General features: G+C 56.6%; 1 protein-coding gene across 1 annotated transcript; it reads left to right on the top strand.

Moving 5' to 3' along the window:
* The first annotated feature begins 531 nt into the window (after window positions 1-531).
* LOC138833166 (uncharacterized) lies at window positions 532-12,085 on the top strand. The gene is made up of 8 exons (XM_070031524.1): window positions 532-2,608; window positions 2,759-3,006; window positions 3,562-3,634; window positions 4,074-4,270; window positions 8,459-8,631; window positions 9,507-9,591; window positions 10,180-10,323; window positions 10,752-12,085. Exons 2-7 carry the CDS (start codon window positions 2,977-2,979, stop codon window positions 10,285-10,287), a joined length of 666 nt encoding a protein of 221 aa, XP_069887625.1. The 5' UTR covers window positions 532-2,608; window positions 2,759-2,976; the 3' UTR covers window positions 10,288-10,323; window positions 10,752-12,085.
* Window positions 12,086-21,985: the final 9,900 nt, after the last annotated feature.

Genomic DNA, 21,985 nt, shown 5'->3' on the forward strand with positions numbered 1-21,985 from the left:
GTTCAAGCCCTGCACCAGACCGAGGATTGTCCCATCTTCTCTTGGGGATGGGATCATGACACATCTTCCTCATTACAAAGACAGGCTTGCATTGGATATGGCAGCAGCAGCCGTCTAGACCCAGGACAGGGGCTGGACCTAGAAAAGACAGAGACTAGGGTAACAACTTAGGAGAGAGACCCTTGGACTCCGGAAGCAAACTGCCAAGCAGAGCGTTGCGGGGTTGCTGCTTTCTGCTCGCTTCTGCATGTGTGGGTCATGTTCCCTGCCAGGTCTCAGGACGGGACTTGGCCTCCTCACCCTGGCTGCCATCTCCGCCCCCGCCCTGACAAGGAAGCAGGAAATGGACTGTCTGCTCCAGCCTCGTTTCCATCTGTGACCGATAACGCAGACACAGCGAGGGTAGTAAGTAGTTCATCGTGTCCAGAGCACAGGACAATGGGATATCCTGTTTGACTACACTGGAGGGCGGGTAGGAGGGGGAGGTTAGATAGAGAGTTCTAGAAAAGGTGGGCTGTTGACCATACTCAGTGGATGGGTTTTTGAGTTGTTTCCTGGAAGAGCCCCATCTTTCCTGCATGGGTTGGGATACTTGGCAACCCTGGGAAAAACGGAGGCCAGGGGTGTTGGTTGTGGGTTGGATGGCAGAAAGCCTGGTATTATTTCTGCTCCACGTCAGGTTCTCGATCTGATCTCAGGTTCATTGATCTTCCTTCTGTCGGGTTAGGAGAATGGCGTGTCTTGTCTTCGTTGGAAGGCAGGCTGTCTTAAGTTATTTTAAAAAATATGGCAGACAGGTCTGGACAGCAGAAAGACCAGCGTGCTCCGGTGCTGTCTGGGCCGAAGGAAAGCAGCCGTGATCAGCACTCGAGCAGATACTTCAACGAAATGGCGCCCAGGAACTCAGAGTCTGTGTCCACAACTTAACATCGCAGTCGTATTTGCAATCAGGAGACTTCTCCGCCCTCAGAATTCTTATTTCATGTCCCAGCTGCTGCTTCTCTTTGAATTATGAATCATCTGAGCATTCGTGGGTTTTGACATAGGAAGTTCATGGGGCTCTGGCCACTGTGGAAAAGGGAGATTTGTTTTTGTTTTGGTTTGTTTTGAAGTCTGACAAGCTCTCTCATTGGGAAAGGGTAGGATTTTGGTAGAGTTCAGTATATTTATAAGACTTTTTTTTTTTTAAAATCAAGTATCCTAGGATGAAAAAAAAGGCCTAAAAAGGAAATAATGTTTGCCTGAAACTGATGTTCCTCGATTCTGCCAGATTTTGTTCCCGAGGTTAATCACCTTCTGTTTCAAAACAGGAAAAAGGCTGAATCACAGAATCACCTACAGACCAGCCTGGCCAGATAATTACCCAGCTGGCGGTGGAGCGGGCCCCAAACCCTGCCGGCTCTTCCACCTCCACAGACCCGATTCATTATGTCTCCAGCGTGAAGAGAGGAATCCCCGTTGGGATCTTCAGACTGAGTGGTTTACCTGTTTTAGGACGTGGTGGAGACGAAGAATACCTTTCCTAACAGTTACGTCGTAGGCTTTAATTATTTCTATTTTTGATCCTCGAGCTGTAGATGGAGCGTGAAAGCATCTTCCTTTAATGTGGTTAGCTGCTTTTTTTTTTTTTTAATAGCTTTTTCCCCTCCTCAATTCATAGACTTAAAATCTTTTCTTTTTGCAAAAACAGCTTGGGCGGAGAGAAGAAAGGAAGTGCCAAGTTAGAGCCTTTTGTGTTTGCTCAGAGGCCTATGGGAAGGTTTCGTGGCAGTGTCTGGATTAAGTCTGCTACCCACACATGCAGACATGGAGAAGGGTCGCACCCCAGGGGTGCATGGATGGCCCCCCCAGGGTGCACGTCCCTACCTCGTCCTTCCCCAGGGTTTTGTCTGAGACCAATCTTGGCTCCCAGTAGCTGGGTGGGCAGGGGGCTGGGCCCTGAGTAGGGACAGGGTGTTGGGTGGTGATTTTCACAAAGTGTCACCCACCGTGACTAAACACTGCAGGTTGTACCTGAGAGAGCATTCTGCTCCTCCGTGAGAAGGTAACTGGTAAGATGACATGATTTGAAAGCCTGGAGAAGTCTGAGTGCCACCCTTCAGACTCAGGGAGTCTGATGTATTTTTACTACTCACATTTTCATTATGTTTATCTCTGTTGGCAAAATGCTGATAATATATTTAGATATATATTTGTTTATCTGGGTACACAGGGAAGGGTGGATATTAAGAAATGGGAGTAAACAGAAGGTTCCGGAAAAAGAGGAACTGTCCTGAGCACAGGAAGTGCTCGGCCCTGCTGGGATCATAACAAACAGGCAGAAGAGAGGCCAGCTGTGTTGGGAGATGATGGATCGACTTGGTGTCCTGGCCGGCCCGTCTGTATGCGCTTTCTCCTGAGGTGAATCTGACCCCCGTGGAACCCGTGATCTATCTGTGTCTCCGGGGCAGAGGGAGGCCGCAGCCCCCTCCCACGGGGCCACGCCGGCTTAGCCGTCACGCAGAGAACTCGGTGTGCACACGCTCGTCATGATCCTTACCTCGGCCTGACAGAGGAGCCGTTACTACCACATTTTGTGCCTGTAGAAACTGAGGCACAGCGTTCAGAGGTAGGGCTGCATTCAGACTCGGTCGCTTAGGCCCGGGTTCTACCCTGTGAGTGACTAAAAGTTTAGTAGTAGAAAAACAAAAAACCCAGGAGGTAAACTGCGAGGGGTGCGGGTGGTGACTCAGATTTGTCCTGTCCTCTTCCACGCTAGGGACTGGAAACATCAAGGCAGGGAGAGGAGGAGACTTCTGAGTGGCCGCAGGAGCCAGAATCTCCACCCAGTCAGCCTCGCGCCCAGATTCCAGCCCGAAGCACAGACTCCAGGACCAGAGACGGCCCACGGGAGTCCAGGAGCATGGCTCGTGATCTGTGGACTTGGGTTCTTCCGCTGGCCGGCTCTGTTGGGTGGTTGGGAAACTCACTCCCCTGATGTCAGATGCTACGCAGTCAGTCTCTCAGGTACTGGTCATAGGCCTGGGAGAAAGATGAGCTCCCTGGCAACGGCTCGTGGTTACCATGGTAACCATGGATGGGGTGGTACCCGATGGGAGATAGAACTTGTCTGCCCACCCCCAGGGGGTCTGGGAGGAGAGAAGTCCCAGGAGGCATCAGCGACCCACACCCAAGTTCAGAGTTGGAGCGCCGGCCGTGACCACAGGGGAGGGTAATCGCTAGGTTTTTACCTAGCAATGGAGAGGCTGCATCCGCCGTAGCTCCCAGCCACAGACCCAGGCGGGGTACAACTCAGCCTTGCTCGCTTTATCTACAGAGCAGCAGGCGAAGACCCCGAGGGGATCCACCCTCCCCCCGGCGTGGCTTCTTGTTTCCTACCTTGATGGTCAGCCCCCGGGTGAACGTTGGTTCTGTCTCCCGTGGGGAGCTCATGAACGTGGACGTGTGACCGGAAGCCCTGGGCCTTTCAGGGACCCACGTCTCCTCTCTGCCTGCAAAGGGGAGGGGTGGGGGGAAGAGCATCAGAGTTGTTGGGTCACACAGCCTCATCTTCATTCCCAGCCGGAAGCTCCATGGCCCAGCCCTGCTCCCACTGGACCCGCGTACGTAGCTCATGTCAAAGTCAGCCTCACAGGTACCGGGAGAAGTTGGGGAGGCTGCTGGCGTAGATTTTATTTTGTTGTTTTGTTTTGGTGTCCGTACTGGGATTTGAAGTCAGGACCTGGGCGCTGCCCCTGAGCTTTTGGTGCTCAAGGCTGGCACTCTACCACTGGAGCTACAGCTCTGCTTTCTGCCCCTATTTAGCTGTTTTATTGGAGATTAAGAGTCTCATGGACTTTCCTGCCTGGGATGGCTTCAAACCAAGATCCTCAGATCTCAGCCTCCTGAGGAGCTGGGATTAGAGGTGTGAGCCACTGGCGTCTGGTATGTTAAAGTGTTTTCAGATCTTTGGGACACACCCCAGAATCCAGAGTTACACATTCCTGGACACACACCTGGTACTTGGCATGAATTCACCCATTGAATTTGTACATCAGCCTTATACACTAGGGGTTCATTTTTCCATTTTACAGATGAGGAGAGTAAAGTCGAATCGGCGAAATACTTACCCAAGCAACTGGCCCCAGAACACAAGCGATCACCATTAGAAACTCCTCCCCGTTGGTGGGATTCGGTTGTGCGCATCTGTCACCACGTTGAACTGAGTCTGAAGGGAAGCCTGATGCTGTTCTGTGTCTCAGGCCTCGGAGGCCGTGGGAATGGAGACAAGGTAGCTCATCCAGGCCCCGGAGGAAGGAAACACCTCATGGCTCCCCACATCCTCACCTCCAGATCCATCTGGAAGGATTCAGAGCGTTGGCCTGGGGTGAGTGGTCTGATTGCCGCTGGGGGGAGTTTTGTTTTGGATGCATGAGTTTGAGTCTTGCTACCAGTAAAATACTTTTACATGCTAAATCTCGTTAAGCGGGTGCAACCTTCAAGGTCTTTCTGCACAGAGGAAGTTTCTTTGTGTGTTCGAACACCAGTCCTAGGGGTTGGACTTGAATTCAGGGCTCTGGGCGTCCCCCCCCCTCCTGCTCAAGGCTGGGACTCTTACCACTTGAGCCCAGGTTGGCTTTGAACTGTGATCCTCAGATCTCAGACTCCTGAGCAGCCAGGATGACAGGCGTGAGCCACCAGTGCTCAGCACGGAGAAAGGTCTTCAGGAAGTTGGTCTAGGAGTAGACATGTAGGGGCATGAGGCCAGATGCAGTTTGCTGTCTGTGACCTAAGTCTAACAGAGAGAGTATGGAAGCCCACCGCCCTTGTCTTTCTCCGCCTTGCTAGGGGCTCCTGGCTGAACGCTCAACAAACAGGAGGTGGTTCTGATAAAACTGATGTTTAGGGTCTCCCGAGGGGAGATGTATGCGGCCAGTCCCTTGTATCCATGGCAACAGAATAGCAGCATCGATCATTGAAAATCGATTTTGAAATACTGTGGTTGCATCCAGGTCTCGAGAGGAGAGTTTCATGACCATAATTGAAGATTTTCACCTTGCCCCACAGACAGTTCGGGTGACGCAGCCTAGCCGGACATTTAAATATTTGTGTCATTGGATCTTTTATGGTTATGAAAAACTAACAGTAGCCAGCCGGCTGATGGGCTCGGAGGTCAGACATGTTGCGTTCTATTTGGTTGAGGGCTTTTCGCAGCATCTAGACTGCTCTGCTTCCGTGTAACTCAGGTGCCGAGGCATCTTTCCTGAGAAAGTTCTTGAACGTTAGGAAAAACAGTCTACATTCTCCCCGGCCCAGGGTACATCCGTGGCAAACCGGACAGAAAGAAAAGATCGGGACGCTTTGGGGAGTGACGCCTGGCTTGCGGGATTGAATCTTCTTCTTCCTCCTTTGGCGGGTGTTGGGTGGTAAGAAGCTGCAGAAACCTCTCTTCCCAGCCCGGGTTTGCCGTGGTGCCAGGAGCAGAGCTGGCTGCTTCCCGGTGTTCCTTCAGTGTCTGGAGTTTCGACCCGGACAGCCGTGCAGGTGTGCGGGAGGAGTCCCACACCTGTCCCTCCCTCCAAGGCAATCAGGGTGGGCACACTGCAGGACCGGCCCGACTCCACCTCGGGAGGCAGCCTCCCTGAGCCCTGACGAGGTCTCGTAAATAGGGCTCTTGTCTTCCTTCCCTTAATCAAGGAATTATTGTCTGTATTCTTCATGTAATCACTCTTGTCTTGGGGAACCGAGTCTTCTGGTTGTTTTCACACACACACCCTGCCCCCCCAGGCTGGTTTTCCCAGGGAAGGAACACATCTCTTCCAGCAGTTTGCGTCAGGAGGACTCGAGGCTGGTGGAGCAGTGGAACCTGCCAGAGGTTCCTGGGAATCTCAGGGCGTGGGGCTGGCGTGGGGCCGGGACACCTGGATCGGGAAGAGAAGAATCCAAGGGCGGGCCGGGAGCTCTAGCAAAGAACCCAGCTGCGCCCTCCCCTATTAGGACTGTGCTCTGTCCCGGCCTCTCCGGGTCTCAGGTGGTTGGAGCATCGTGGCTGCTTCTCTGAAGGTCAAGATCTCGCATCCTTGGTCCAGTCAGTTGTGTGTGTGTGTGTGGGGGGGGGACTTGGGTACACGTGTGCTCCAACCCTGAAGCCACAGGGACTCAGCCTGGAGGTCTTAAAGGAAGGTCAGGCCTCTGCTGCCCCTTTCTGCAGGCCTGAACTTCTGGGAGAAGCGGGGCCTGCAGAGCAGCTCGGGCAACGAAGGCGGCAGCGCCGGCCCCAGACTGCCCGGCCCCAGCTGCCCCCGCGCCACCCACCAGGCAGATGCGCTGCTTTGCTGGTCACCTCTGGCTTCTGGAAGGCGGCGCTTTGACCAGGGAGTTTCGGGGTGACCTTTCCATAAGGATTGCGTGCAAATGTCCCTGCAAAGGACTTGCACCGTCTTGCAGGCCTGCCGTCCCAGAGCGGGCGGGGCACGATCTCTATGCAAACCAGGTTGCTGTGCGTGTGTTCCTTAGGAGCTGCTCTCCAGGCCTGGAAGTGATGATTGCCCCCACACATACACCTATTTTTTGTCAGTCGTGGGGCTTGAACTCTGGGCCTGGGTGCTGTTGCTCTGCTCTTCAGCTCAAGGCGAGCGCTCTACCATTTGAGCCACAGCGCCACTTCCGGTTTTCAGGTAGTTCATTGGAGATCAGAGTCTCACAGACTTTCCTACCTGGGCTGGCTTTGAACCGAGATCCTCAGATCTCAGCCTCCTGAGTAGCTAGGATGACAGGCGTGAGCCACCGGCACCCGGCTTTTTAAATGAGATACCTTCCCATTCAGGCTGCTGAGGGAAAGGTTCTGCAGCACTCTGTGTGTGCAGAGGGTAGATGCCAGTCTTCACAGGCACACTGTGCCTTGTCTAATTACCCAGAGGTGGAGGGCAGGGCCGGGCCGGGCTGGGCAGGAGGGGCGGGAGGGAGGGGGGGGGAAGGGGAAGAAGTAGGAGCCCAGGCCAGGCATCCAGGGCTGTGTGAGGTCTGGGGGAAGAGTGTGAAGGTCTGATGAATCAGGACAGCTGTTGGCTTTCATAAACAAACAGCTGTGTGTGTGTGTGTGTGTGTGTGTGTGTGTGTGTACCTCAGCTGGGCCCTAGGGGAAGCAGGTGGTGTTGGTGATCTGAGGACGGGCCTGTCCCAACCTGCCTCCATTTAGCTGTAATTATTCCAGCGCTTCTGCCAGGGCGGGGTGGGGAGGGGGTGGGGGGATGTAGGGGGAGTCCGGGAAGAGCCATGGGACCCGCCCTCCGCCCTCCGCCCTCCGCCCTCCGCCCTCTGCCCACCGTCGCTCCGGGGACCCTTATTTTTACACGACGGTCAGCCGGCTGTAAAAAATGGGCCACAGTTGGCACAACAGAAGGAGGCTGAAGCCCGGAGCAATTTTTCTTTGAAATCGGCTTCTCCATTGCGGGAGCCGGAGTAGATGGACAGATTGACTGGCTCCAGCGCTTTCCCGTCCCAGCCTCCCGGCCTGAGCCGGCCTCCCTTCACTGGGGACTCTTCTGGAGGCCCCCACCTGGTAGAGAAAGCCCCTTCTTAAGCAGAGATCCTGTTATGAGTGCGCTCATTTACATTTTAAGGCGTTTCCCTCTCTGATCAAAAGTACAAGGAAGAGACCAGGCGCCCCGGGGAGCTGAGCGGTTTGATGGGCTGCTTGGAGTTGTCAGCCACTTCTTCCTCAGTACGATTTTTGTTTTCGTGTTTGTCAGTTGTAGAGCTTGAACTCAGGGCCTGGGCGCTGTCCCTCAGCTCTTCAGCTCAAGGCGAGCACTCTACCACTTGAGCCACAGCACCATTTCCAGTTTTCTGGTGGTTCATTGGAGATCAGAGTCTCACAGACTTTCCTGCCCGGGCTGGCTTTGAACCGTGATCCTCAGATCTCAGCCTCCTGAGTAGCTGGGATGACAGGTGTGAGCCACCAGTGCCCGGCCCTCTGTAGGACTTCGAGTTCTGGACCTGACCGGGCAGGCCGTGAACCCTTAGGAAGGAATGGCGTTGGCAGCGAGTCTGGGCCGGGAAGGTCTAGGAGATGCAGAGCTGGCAGGAATCCCCAGGGCCTCTCCATCTCTCCGCGCCTCCCATCCTCCATCCGTCAGTGGGGATGTTAATAACAGCTGTCTAATGGTTAGTCGGGGATTAAGCGGTGGATCTTGTAGCGCCGGCATCCTGTAAATGCTTAGTGGACACCAGCGGTTTTTAATCCTCACTGAAGACTGAGAGAGAGCATCTCCCACGCACTGCACGGGGATCACTGTGACGTCATCTCCGCTGTCCTCTCCCGTGGGACTGACCCTGCATGTCCATCCCCTGTGCCGTTTCACAGCCACCGGGGCCAGGATCTTCTGGGGGTTCCCAGTGTTGACCCCGTCTCTTTCCTGCCCTCCCCCCCCCCCCCGGCTCCGTGTCTCCACGTGTTCTGGCCTAAGCCATTCCCCAGACTCTCTTCCTCCCGGGGACTTGCCTTCGCGTAGCAACGTCACGGTGTACATCAGCAGCTGCGTGGCCTCTTCAGCCAGATGCCAACGATGTCGAGGACGCGAGCGACCCTCTGCTTGCCTACAAGAAGTTGTCAGCGGCCAAACCACCACTAGGCTCAAGAGGAGGTGCTCAGTAAGTGTGTGTTAACTTAATAAACTAAGATAGAAGCTCAGAGTGTGGTCGGGCGCGGGTGGCTCACGCCTGTCATCCCAGCTACTCAGGAGGCTGAGATCTGAGGATCGCGGTTCAAAGCCAGCCCTGGGCAGGAAAGTCCGTGAGACTCTGATCTCCAATGAACCACCTCAAAACCAGAAGTGGCACTGTGGCTCAAAGTGGTAGAGCGCTTGCTCAGGGACAGCGCCAGGCCCTGAGTTCAAGCCCCATGGCTGACAAAACCCAAATAACAAAAATAGAAAGAGAAAGGAACTCAGCGTGATGGAGATTTGAGCAAAAATCAGCCTTTATGGAAGGGCCAGCAATTATCGAGATGCGCTGAATTCACAATCTGACTGTTCAACTGAAACCCTTTTGTACAATTACTTACTGTTTTTGTAAAGATAAACACAAAGAAGAAAAAAACAGCCAGGTTTGGTGGCTCCCGCCTGTCATCCTGGCTACTCAGGAGGCCGAGGTCTGAGGACTCAGGTTGAAAGCCAGCTCAGGCGGAAAAGTCCATGAGACTCTTTATCTCCACTAAACTACAAAAAAATCAGCCAGAAGTAGAGCTGTGGCTCCAGTGGCTCCGGCCTTGGGAGTCCTAACTCATTCTCCAGTGTGAGTGTCAGATCTGCTTCCTCCTCCGATGAAGGCCAGGCTGAGGGGTGACCCGTGACGCAGAAGCACCTGAGGCCTGCCACCACGGTGACGGCGGTGAACTCCTGCAGAACCCCTCCGCCCTAGCGCCAGCCACCCACAATGCACCGGTCCTTCTCCCGGGAGACCACGCCCGACCCGCTGAGAGCGGCCGATGACCCGGGTGGGCTCCTCATCCTGGTCTCGGTCTCCAGGCAGGTGATCGCACGCGGTGTCCCGCGTGAAATCAGCACCATGAAGACCCAAAGCTGCTTCCGGTCCCCTGTGCCTCGGCTCCAGGTAAGGTCCTTTGGGACCTGAGGGCATTTGTCACCTGGCTTCTGTGAGCCAGGGGTTGGGAGGGACACCGGGGAATCCTCTTTCTCCGAGGGGCGGCGGCCTGCCTGCTCTTTGAACGCCGTGGCCCCCGGGTCACAGGTGACCACTTCCAGCCCAGAGCGGCCCTGGGTGGACGGGTCCGCAGAGGCCCGAACCCACGTGTCACCGGGCCGCGGGGCTGTGTGGATCATCGGAAGGAGGACGAGAGGGGGAGGGAGATGCGTGACGTGTGCGTATCCCCAGGAGGACGCGGGGCCGTGGAAGGGAAAAGCAGAAAGAGCAGCCTCCCGGGGTGCGCTGTCCAGAGCGACCAAACCCACTCGGTGTCTGACACCGTGGCCGGTGCCACACTTCCATCACCCTGCCACGCGGGCCGTGCTATTTTGAGTACCGTTAGTGTTTTCTTCCTCTCTCACCTTGGTGTGCCCAAGATGTCTACCCGACAAACGTGGAAGGAAAAGCTTTCTCCCCCCGGCCCAGCACAGCCCCCTCTGCGTGAGTACCACGGAAAACACGGTTGCCCGTGTTCTCCTCCTGTCTCTGCTGCAGGTGGAGGCGGCCACGCCGCCCTTCAGCCCCACGGTCCCAGCTTGCGCCTCCCAGCCGTCCTTGGCATACATCACTCGGCCTGGATCCCTGGCACCCGAGCGGCCCTGAACCGAGCAGCCCCGAGGCCACGCTCTTGGAAGAACGGTATATTCTCTCTCTCAGCAATGAGACAGACCCTTACATTTAACGGAAGACGCTTGCCGGCTGCGTCCAGCAGGGTCCCCGAGACCTCAGGGGAGAGGGGGAAGGTCACAGAGCCACGGCGGTCGATCTGAGTAGCCAGCCCTCCGCTGAGACCGGGTCCTTCCGGGTCCTTCCGCCCTGCAACGCGGAGATGGCTCAGCGCAGACCCGGAGCCCAGGCGATTTCAGGCACCGCAGGAGCCGTGCTGGCTAGAATGAGGAGAGTTTGGAAGGCCAAGCAAAGGAGGGCCCGTGGGGTGCCGGTCCCCAGCTCCCTCCTGCCTTTGACCCTCTCTGCCTCTGTGGGAGGGAGGGAGGGAGGGAGGGAGGGAGGGATCGCTGCACATGACCTTTTTACAAGACACCTGTGTGTGATTTCCTCTCTCCCAGGCAATTTCAGTCACCCCTCGTGCAATTCCCAGGGAGGCATTTTGCGGGACGTGTTGGCGTCCCCGCCTCCCTGTGGCGTCTCCAGCGACGTCGTTTCCTCCTCCTCTGCGGTGTGTCTCTCCCGCGGAGTCCCTGGCCCGTTAGGGTGAACACAAACCTCAGGTCTCTTGAGAAGCCGTTGGCTGAGCCCCAGCACCCCCTGAGCCCCCTGAAACTCTGCATTGTGTAACGGTGGCCTGACTCCATGGGACGCGTCTTCATCATGGGAGCCCCAAAGTCAGGGGGTTTTTTTGGGTACAAACCCCCTGGCCTGGGCGTTTCTTCCGGTGGGCCCTCTGTGCTTCAGTGTCTCTGTGGTCACAGGATCAGGGCCGTCACAAAGCCCGCCACGTCATATTTGTGCCAAACACCTGACCGGCGGCCCGGCGCGCCGTCACATTGGCCGTGAGGACGGCGAGGAGGATTGGCGGTAGGTACGCCGTTTCTGTTAGGCCTGCCGGAGGCAGGAGGCGGGATCGCTTCTCATCCACCCTTCCACTCTCCCTTCCACACTGATCCATGCCGGGAGGATCAACGAGGGATGATCGAAGCCCAGCTCACGGTCTCGTTCCTTCTCCGTGGATCTGACCTTCGTTATTTTGGGGTTCGGAGGAGCTTCGGCCAACTGACGTGAGTCTGTCCGCCCATCCGCTGCCGCTGGAGGCCTCGGCGGACCGTCCTGTGACGTGGGCGCCCTACACGCTGCTGTCGACGCGTGTGAGATGAGCAGGCACACGCACACATTGGTGCAGCGGGCTCAGGACGCACACTTGGCAGCCAGCCGGGGGTGGCGGGGCCTGGGCTGTGCTTTGTGTGTGTCTGAGAAAGCTGCCTGGGCCTGGGCCGCCTCCCCGACAGAGGAACCGTGAGCACTGCGGCCCAAGGGCCCGGGCAGAAGCTGGGCATTCTGGGCCGGCGGGTAAATGGCCGGTGTGTGGATGGTTCCTGGGAAACAGAACGTGGTGGATCCGGTCCCATCCGACTCATCCCAGATGCCCCGTTCCCTCCTTCCAGAAGGGGGAAGAAGTTGGGCGCCCGTGGCTCACGCCACTGTTACACACGCAGCACGTGGTCTCTGTGCTCTGGTGCTCCTGGCCCGCGTTGAAAGGCGCCGGGGAAAGGCGAGTTCCAGCGTGGCCTGCCGAGACCGGCCCCTCCACCGCTCCACACAGGACCTGCGTGTCCATGCCACACACCGCTTCCACTGCCTTCAAACTCATGAACACAGCTGACTTCTGTTCAAAGCAAATATGATTATGTCGGTTTAAATAATTGAAAGATCAAATAAAACCTTCACAGCGATGGTCGGTGGTGTTAAGCACGGATGTCTGGGGAGCTGCCAATAACTTGCATCCCAGAGTCTGGGGTTGGGGGGTGAGAGGCGGGTGGCGTGGGGGATGGGGGGGGGACGGTGCACCTGCCGCTTTCCTACAAGCATGCGCGTGGTGAGAGGCTCAGGGGAAGGCCACATCCCTCCCGGTGTGGCCCGAGCAGGTCCAGGAGGATGGGGGGAGGGGCGGCGGCTGGGAATCGGGGCTGAATCTGAGCTGCACCGCAATGGGGTGATCTGTGCAGTCCTGAGCTCCGAGCCGGGCCCTTTGTTTCTGAGCATAAGAAAGTCAAGGCAGCCGGGCGCCGGGGGCTCACGCCTGTCGTCCCAGCTGCTCAGGAGGCTGAGATCTGAGGATCGCGGTTCAAAGCCAGCCTGGGCAGCAAAGTCCATGAGACTCTGATCTCCAATAGACCACCAGAAAACCAGAAGTGGCGCTGTGGCTCAAGTGGTAGAGCGCTCGCCTTGAGCTGAAGAGCTGAGGGACAGCGCCCAGGCCCAGAGTTCAAGCCCCATGACTGACAAAGAAAAAAATGAACAGAACAGAAAAGAAAGGCTGGCTTGCATCCAGCACTCCTGGAGTTACTAGTTCATAAGTTGGAGGACTCAGTTATGGGAGAGGTGTGCCGAATTCCACACCAGTGCCAAGATGATCTGACGCAACACATACTTCTCTGGTGGCCTGTAAGGCCCTCGCCCAAGACAATGCCGGGCACCCTTCGGGCCTGCGTGTGCCCGTGCCTCGGCTGGTCTTCTCTGCTGCCGGAAAGGCCCGCCCGGCCTTCTTCAGCACGGAAGAAATCCTCATCGCTGTACGGCCGGACAAGAGCCCCAAACCCAGAGGCCACCCAGCCCCGGCTCGGCGAGCTCCCACCCTCTGGGAAGGCATCAGACCCGCTGTGTGCGGGCATCGAGGACAAAGGATGGGGTGGATCCTGCCCTGGCTGGTGTGGAAAGGACTCCATGCTGTCCGGTGACATCGGGCCGGGACGCTGAATCCTGCGCCCGGCGTTGTAAGAAGACGTTTTAGTCCCCGCCCCGCTGTGAAAGTTTAATATCAGACACGCGTCTTCCGTATGCATCACGTACAGCCTAAAGGAATAAAGGGGTTTTCTTTTCTGCTTTCAAAAATCTAATTCTCACCCCCTAGGAGTGATACCACCCCCCCCACACACACGCTGCGAGCGTCTGCTGGCGAAGAAAATACATTAATTCTATAACAAAATGGAAGGGGGCGACAGCAACGAATGACAATTATCGCCCGAGAGGGGAGAGAAATCGAGAGAGAGAGACGCAGGGCTAGGGGCAGCAAGCGTCTCTGTACTCACTGCCCTGCCCGTTGGGCTTTTCCAACCGTGCAGATGTATTGTCTCCTAAAAATGAAGTCGGCCTAGGGGTGTAGCTCCATGACAGAGTACCAGCCTGGCGGGTCTGGAGGTGGGGACGCGAGGATGTTTGTTGGGAGATGAAATGGAGTGGTAGGCATCGAAGGAAACAAGCAAACCAGCCAGTTCTGCAGCGCTGCCCGTGAGCTAGCGTGCTGAGCCGAACTGAGCTCTTCTCTCCCTCCAGAGAGATTCTAGAACCAATGCATCCCTTGGGGAAGGGAGATGTCACTCCTTCATTGTTTCCAATACCCCACGGTTCCGCGGGGGAGCTTGGGCCTCCGGGGTTTCATGTGGAGATAGATGGTGGGCCTGGGTGCTGGGTGCTATCTTCCTGTTGGGCTCTGGCTTGTCATTTTAACACCCCCCACACCTCCCAGCCAGGTGATGCTGTGTGGGAAGCAGAGTCTTCTGGTCTGGGTTGTGACGGGCCTGGTGCTGAGGGAGTGGTCCCCGCCCACACAGCCATTGCCCAACCTTAGGGGGTGGAGCTTAGAGGAAGGAAGTTAGGTTATTGGGTTGGGAGGGCCTGGAGGGGAATGAGAACGTCTGAGACTTATTTAATGGCCATCAGGTTCAGTGACCATCTGTAAAAAACATCTCAAGACCTGGCGTTCCTGGTGCTTTTTACAAGACGTCTTGCAGAGACCGTGGCCGAGTGGATGCAGCGCCGTTGGGTTGGCTGGGAGATTCACGAGCAACGTCTCCACGCCCGAGAGCAAAGCCAGGATCCCAGGGACATACAAGGTAGCCAGCCATGATGGATGATTCTTTCCCCCCTCCATAGGAATATTCTTCAAGCGAAGCTGGAAGGGTCTCACCTAGTTCTGGCTTCGAAGGCTCACGCTGAAGTGTAACCCCGTTGTCTTTGCGTGTGGTACTTCGACGTGGGTGCAGGGGGTGCACCAGGTTGTTTTGAAGACCAGAGGGGCCTAAAGGAGTGCGTGTGGGTGTGCGTCTGGGCCCGGGACGGGTGCAGCCTCACTGGACAGAGCCATCTGGCAGCCAGACTTCACAAACGCTGACCCCTCCCGGCGGCCAAACCTTAAAGGGTTATGATGATAATCGGGTCTTTCGATGCTGGCTCTAACCTGAGACATGAAAGGAATGAAGAGCGTAGGGAGGAGTCCTGTCTGGTGGTAGCTTTAAGATTTTTTATTTGGGGGGGCTCAAGTTTGGGGTCTTCTCTGAGGTGAAGAGCTCATGGAGCCTGTCTGTGGAGGGTTCCGAGCGGGCTGAGGGTTTTCCTGTGTTGGACCTTTGAAGAAGGGGTGCCGCAATGGCCCTGAACTCACAATCGCGTGGTCTCGGCTTGCTCTGTGTTGGGATTGCAGGAGGAAACCACCATCCTTGGGGGGTGGTAATGGCCGTCGCTGGAACTTTCCACAGCACTGACCCGACAACCCTGCCATAGAAGCATTGCTGGCTTCAAGTCTAGGGCAGGGGCTCAAACCTGGAATCCCAGTTCCCCAGGAGGAAGAGAGCGGGGCATTTCAGAGGCCAGGCAAAAAGCGGCTCACGAGACTTCATCTCCACCAGCGGCTGGGCACAGTGGAGTGTGTCTGTCATCCCAGCTACTGGGAATGGCCGTGGCTGCAATCACAAACACTTGTCGTCCTCAGTGCTGGGAGGAAGCACACGTGGGAATATGACCCGGCACCAGGTGACACCTGCTGTGAAAATAACCCGTGTCAAAAATGGTCATGAAGCTGGGCGCCGGTGGCTCACGCCTGTCATCCCAGCCACTCCGGAGATCTGAGGATCACGGTTCAAAGCCAGCCTGAGCAGGAGAGTCCATGAGACTCTTATCTCCGATGAACCACCAGAAAACTGGAAGTGACGCTGTGACTCAAGTGGTAAGAGCGCTTGCCTTGAGCACAGAGAGGCCCGGAGTTCAAGCCCAGCCCTGGGGTAGATTTTCACACTGTGCAATGTGACAATGGTGTCTAGCGCCTCCAGACTCCCTGGAGCCAGCTGGTGTGGCCTGGGGGTGGGGTGGGGGGCGTTGTGATGGATGGAGCCCAGGCTGGGGACCACGCGGGCCCCACGTGCTCAGTGATCGATCTGAGGGGTGACCGGGTCCTTTCGGCCTGGTCTCCGGTGGGGGCCCCACTCTGCAGAGCTGGGGAGCAGAGCGAGGCACCCCTTCCGGTAACTTGTTCCTTCACAACAGCTCTTGAAGGCTTAAACCCGTCCTCACCAACACAGCCTTGCACCTCGAGGCGCGGGATTCCCGGCCGCGATGCCCCCACGTTCTCCGGTGGGTGGCAAGAAGTTTTGGGGGGCTGGGGGGGGACTTCCGTCCCCCACCCCCACTCCGTCACCCCCAACCCCTGCATTGCCAGGAGCCACAGTCATAGCGGCCCCCCACGGTCCCCACCTCGGCTGCTGGATGCACCCCGAAACACCACCTTCCACGCCCCCCCCCATCAGCTGCTAACGCTTGAAGCAGGCGCCAAACACCCCGCTGCCCGAGGGAGTCAGGAGGCCACCGTCTCTGATCGGGCTTCTGGGGAAATAAAGGAAGCTTCTGGATCCCCGTGGGACCCAAGGTGGGGGGTGTGTGTGGGCAAAGTGTCCTGGCCGTGTCCCCCCAGCCTCGGGAAGTGCATCAGCAGCCGACGATCAGCCAAAGGCTTCTGTCCAGGAAAAGGACAAAAGAAAGAAAGAAGAGCTGTGTGGCTGGAGCTCTGGGGGGGAAGGCTCCAGCCTGGCCCTAGCGACAAGCCAGCCCCGCACGGGCCATCCTCCGGACCACGGCGGAGTCCCCATTTCTTGACACTGGACATTCAAGCCAAAAAATGTCCTGTGGCACCTTCCCTGCGCGTCCTAGACCCCGGGCCCGGGCGGGAGGCCCGGCCCCACGCGGGGACGGAGCTGCAGCCAGCCAGCCCCAGCTCAGCAATAAATCCGCCGCTCTTGACACGGGGCGGGCGACGCTGATGGGGGCCCCTGGCGGCCTCGGGCTGGTGCTTCAGGACCGATTCATCGGCCGCCTGTGGCCAGCCAGGCTGTCTCTGCCCTCAAAGAAAGGCGGACTTTCCCGGCAGGAAGAGCTTGGTGAACCAGGCCCGAGGCCCTTCCTTGGCAGTGTGGCTGCTGCCGGGTGGCTGTCCATCCTGTCCAGCACCTGGTCTGTGGCCAGCCAGGGAGGGCACAGGGCAGAGGCAGGGAGGGGAGGGCTGCAGGCCCGGCACCCCCATCTCTCGAGTTTTAAGGCCTTAAGCACAATGGGAGACACTGAACATCTTCTTGACTCTGCCAACTGCTGTCTGGCCCGCCTCTCCTAGCTGGGCCAAGCTGTTCCAGGGCGTGGACAGCCTCCTCCATACCCCATCCATCCCGCAGCACACATCCGTCAGGAACTTCAGAGTGACCCCTGGAGATCCAGCAGACCGGCTGCCTCACCACCTGTTCGTGTAAGCTTGGCCCGTGGTTTACAGATAAGGAATTCGAATGGATGGCCTGTACTGAATCCGGGCTCCAGGTCAAAGGCTTTGAGTTCCAAGGGCAGCCCTGGCCCAGGCTTGCAACGGTGCTCTTTGGTGCGTACGCACGTTTTGGGCAGGAAGTGAGATCCGATCTCAGAAGCAACCCACAAAAAGCAGGGCTGGAGGTGTGGCTGGGGCAGCCGCTCCGTTCAAACCCCAGTACCACCACCGATAGTAAACACTAACGATAACATCGTGCCTGGAATCGCAGCTACTCTCTTGTAGAAATCCCCTGACAGCACATTGCCTACCTTTGTTCTGTGTAGCTCGTGACACCAACCATGGTAACGCCGGCATATTTTCGAGTGAATTCGTGTATTAGATAGATAGATTAAAAATCCTGGCAGTGCGGGATAAGATGGTGGAAGTGGTTTGAATTATTGAAAAGCCTGAGTATATTTTAAGCAAGGTGGCCTGATTACTCTCAAGTCTTAATGTTGTCAACCAAGACGATCTGGTCTTTCTTCAGACAGATCTTTAGGGAACCTATTTGAATGAATAATTAATCTATTATTAATATTATATCAATTATTGATGTGTACTTGGTACTTCTAAAATACTCTCCAGGTTTCTGGAAATAGTTTTCCCCCTCCTCTCTCTCTCTCTCTCTCTCCCCGAAGGATTCTAATACTTCTGTTACACGTAGAAATGCAGTGTGTGCTGTTCATATCTTGTCGGTAGATCGTCCATCATTCTTTCTGGACGAGCGGGATGCCCGCCGGGCAGCACCAGGCTGAGACACTCTGTGGAAACACGTCCCGTGGCCTGATGGCCGGGCACCGAGGCCTGCTTCTTGGCTAGACCCTCGGGCACTGTCTGCGGGGAATGCCCGCGTCACATCCCGCCGCGGGGCATCTTCCTTTTCATGGGTGTGACAGGGAAACCGTCGGCCTTCTCTTTCCCTCGATCCTTTCTTGGTACCTGTCACTCCTCAGGACACACCTGAAACAAATTCAGACGAGAAGGTGTGGCGGTGACCACGCTGGGACCAACCCTGCTCACCGGCGCCATCGGCAACCGGCCTGAAACCCACTGCTTGCTCTAGCCTGCCTTTTGTTGTTGTTGTTGGTTGTGGGGCTTGAACTCTGGGCCTGGGCGCTGTCCCTCAGCTCTTCAGCTCAAGGCGAGCGCTCTACCCCTTGAGCCACAGCGCCACTTCTGGTTTTCTGGTGGTCCATGGGAGATCAGAGTCTCACAGAGTTTCCTGCCCGGGCTGGCTTTGAACCGTGATCCTCAGAGCTCAGCCTCCTGAGTTGTCAGGATGACAGGTGTGAGCCACCATCGCCCCGCCCGGGTACATTTCAGAAGGCCACGTCTGACTGTCAAGACCGCCCGCTAGGACATTTTAGGTGAGCCTCCAGGAGGAAGAGGGAAACTGAGGCTGGCCACTGGTGGCGGGGATGACTTCTGCCACGTGGCAGAGACTGCTGGGCTCAGGGGCGTACATTCTGACTTTCACACCAGGGTGTGTGTGTGTGTGTGTGTGTGTGTGTGTGTGTGTGTGTGTGTGCGCGTGCGCGCGTGAGCGTTGTTTCTGGCATTTTACTATGTCCTCCTTCCCAAGGACTTTTGATGTGGGGGGAGAGTTTTTTTTATTTTATTTTTTATTTTATTTTTTTATTTATGAGCAAGCTCTCTGGAGATCTCTTAGATGCTGCTGCAGTAGGCATTTAAGGGAGAATAAATTATATCTGCGCAGATTAAAATAATAGCCAGATGGTCGGCGGGCGGCTCTGGAGTCGGATGGAGGAGCCAGCCCTGATGGACGGACTGTGGATGGGCTGGCCGGGGCCTGGCTGGGGCCTGGCTATCTTGGAATCATGCAATTCTTGCTCCCTTCCCCCCTCTTTTTTTTTCTTTTTAAATTTTGGAAGATTCACAGGAATTGCAGCTTTGTGACGAACGCAAGACTCCATTATCGACGTGTCCCGGCCTCACAGATTCGTGCGATGGATGGGTTGAGGAGAGTGACGTACGGTCCTGCAGCGCTGGCGACTTGGACTGGCGGTGGTGCCGAGGGAGGGGCAGGGCCTGGGTGGGTGACGGGGGTGGGGGGGGAGGGGGCGGGGGCGGGGAGCGCTCAGGGGCTGAGGGGAAGAGCCTGGCATCTCCAAAATGCTGCCCCTGCCTATGGATGTGAAATCCAGCATGGTCTCCTCCACCCCTTGCCAGAAACATATCCACACAGAGGAGGGCTTCCCTGATTGCCGCCAGGGCTCCACAGCCTCCCCTTCCCAGCCTCCCGGCCTCCCGGCCCACCCTGTGCCCTGCAGGTCTGGGGCTCTGACATCCTACCTTAGAAGGTCTCTCCCGTGGTCTGCGTCGTGTGGCAGGCTGTGTGTGTGTGGGGGGGGGACATTCGGGGGAGGGTCTGTCTTGTCTCCCCCCACCCCTTCCTTTCCACTTCCTCCCAAGTGCCCAGACCTGCCTTCCTGGGGCAGGTAGGGAGATGATGTCACACAGAGCAAGTGGCCCACGGGATGGTGTCACCAAGGGGCTGCACAGCGCCCCCTTGTGACAGCGGAGAGGATGCGAACACAACAGGCCCAGCAGAGACCGGCCGGCCGTCACCCCACGCCCTGCACGCACACACGCATGCACACGCGCGTGTCGGGTGGCTCGGGTCATTTCCTGCGCCTGCCGTGGCGAGCAGGAGCCCTGTGGAAGAGCCAAGCCCACGTGCACACCGACTCCGCCCTCCCAGAGCGGCAGGTAACCTTCCACCTTGTTCCAGAACGGGACTGAAGCCACCGGAGGGTTCGGAGACCACGTCGTCGTCATCCTGGATACGAAGCAGAGAGTCCCCTCCCAGGCCCCCGGGCCCCTGCGTGTGGAAACACGCGCAGCCTCACCGGGAAACGGGGCAAGGAGGGTTTGCACGCACCTCCTCGGGGCCCGGACACAAAGGCCGGCGAGCTCCGTGCCTGGCGGGCCAGACCCAGGACTGCTCACCACCTCGGCGGGGTTTTCCCTCCTTAAAACGCCCCTCTAACTGTGCTTTTAAAGATGTCTATTCACACACACACACACACCCTCTCCACTTTGGAAGGCAAACAGTCTGTGCGTGGCTTTCCTGCGCATTGTACGGGGAGGGTTCGAATAAGCTGACTCCCACGGTACCGTCAGGACGGCGGAACCTTTTGCTAAGAAGATAAATGATAGGAAATTCCTCTGAACGCCCAAACGGCCCCAAGCCAGACTTTCCACACTCCGCGAGCACAAAGCTGCTCTTCTGTGAAGGGCGTGCTGGGTGCCTCACCCTCCCAGCGTGGGCCGTGTTGGCCGGGACTCTCTCTGAGGCCCACACCTAGACCAACCCTTCCCTGACAGCAGGGTGCTGCTTCAGAGGCACCTTGGAACACCATCATCCTGGAGAACTTGTTTAGTGTCCATTTCCCCAATGTCCTGTGGTGTCCATGTGTGTCTAGGAGGCATTTGTTGGAAGATGGATGGGTGGATGGAAGAACGGATGGAGGGACAGATGGAAGGATGGAAGGATGCCAGGATGGATGGATGAATGCTGGATGAATGAATGGGTGGTGGGTGGGTGTGTGGATGGAATGATGGATGGATGGGTGGATGGATGGATGGATGGTATGTAGATGGAATGATGGATGGATGGATGGATGGATGATGTAGATGGATAGATGGATGGGTGGATGGAAGGATGGATGGATAGATGGGTGGATGGAAGGATGGATGGATGGATGGGTGGTGGGTGGGTGGATGGATGGATGGATGGATGGGTATGTGGATGGAATGATGGATGGATGGGTGGATGGATGGATGGTATGTAGATGGAATGATGGATGGATGGATGATGGATGGATGGATGGATGATGTAGATGGATAGATGGATGGGTGGATGGAAGGATGGATGGATGGGTGGATGGATGGATGGATGGGTGGTGGGTGGGTGAGTGGATGGATGGATGGATGGGTATGTGGATGGATGACGGAGGTGGATAGATGGATGGGTGGATGGAAGGATGGATGGATGGATGGGTGGATGATGGATGGATGGATGATGTAGATGGATAGATGGATGGGTGGATGGAAGGATGGATGGATGGATGGATGGGTGGTGGGTGGGTGAGTGGATGGATGGATGGATGGGTATGTGGATGGATGACGGAGGTGGATAGACGGATGGGTGGATGGAAGGATGGATGGATGGGTGGATGGATGGATGATGGATGGATATATGGATGATGCGTGGATGGTAGGATGGATGGATGGGTGGGTGGTGGGTGGGTGAGTGGATGGATGGATGGGTATGTGAATGGATGATGGATGGATGACGGAGGTGGATAGACAGATGGGTGGATGGAAGGATGGATGGATGGGTGGGTGGATGGATGATGGATGGATATATGGATGATGCATGGATGGTAGGATGGATTAATGGGTGGGTGGATGGATGATGGATGAATGGGTAGGTGAGTGGATGGGTGGAAGGATGGATGGATAGATGGATGGATGACAGGTGGATGGAGGGATGAAAGGATGATGATGGATGGATGGATGAGTGGATGACTGGGTGGATGATGGATGGAAGGATGGATGGATGATGAATGGATGGAGGGATGCAGATTGGATGTGTTGGCACACACATGGCTGGTTAGCTGTATGGAAGCAAGCGTATTGAGCTTTGAAGATGCCTTCACTGAACGCTTGGCCCGCGGCCAGACCTCTCTACGAGGCTGGTAATTGATGTACTTGGATGTAGTCCTAGTCCTAGCAACTCCGGGTCCCACCCTCTCAGCCAGGGCGTCCATCTTCTGCGGGAGGTTTGTGTGGGCGCAGTGATTTATGGGAAAGTCCCTGGGAAACCATCTCGTAGATCCCGGCTCTCAAACAGCACAGACTGACCCTCCTGCCTCTGCCCGGCACGATTCCAAGGCTCCCAGTCCACCTTCCTGTTGCTTCAGCTCAGACTGCTCAGAAAACGTTCTGGAGCCGTGCCTTGAGATTCCTGTCCACAGAGCA

The sequence above is a fragment of the Dipodomys merriami genome, unplaced genomic scaffold (genome assembly GCF_024711535.1).
Source record: "Dipodomys merriami isolate MVZ:Mamm:240054 unplaced genomic scaffold, mDipMer1.0.p SCAF_201, whole genome shotgun sequence".
NCBI lineage: Eukaryota > Metazoa > Chordata > Mammalia > Rodentia > Heteromyidae > Dipodomys > Dipodomys merriami.

Bases quoted from the DNA above. Each gene is read 5' to 3' on its own strand.
- LOC138833166 (XM_070031524.1), top strand. From the start codon at position 2,977: ATGTCAGATGCTACGCAGTCAGTCTCTCAG. The intron at 3,635-4,073 runs GTACCGGGAGAA...TCCATTTTACAG, and splicing joins TGTCAAAGTCAGCCTCACAG to ATGAGGAGAGTAAAGTCGAA. The intron at 9,592-10,179 runs GTAAGGTCCTTT...TCTCTGCTGCAG, and splicing joins CCCCTGTGCCTCGGCTCCAG to GTGGAGGCGGCCACGCCGCC.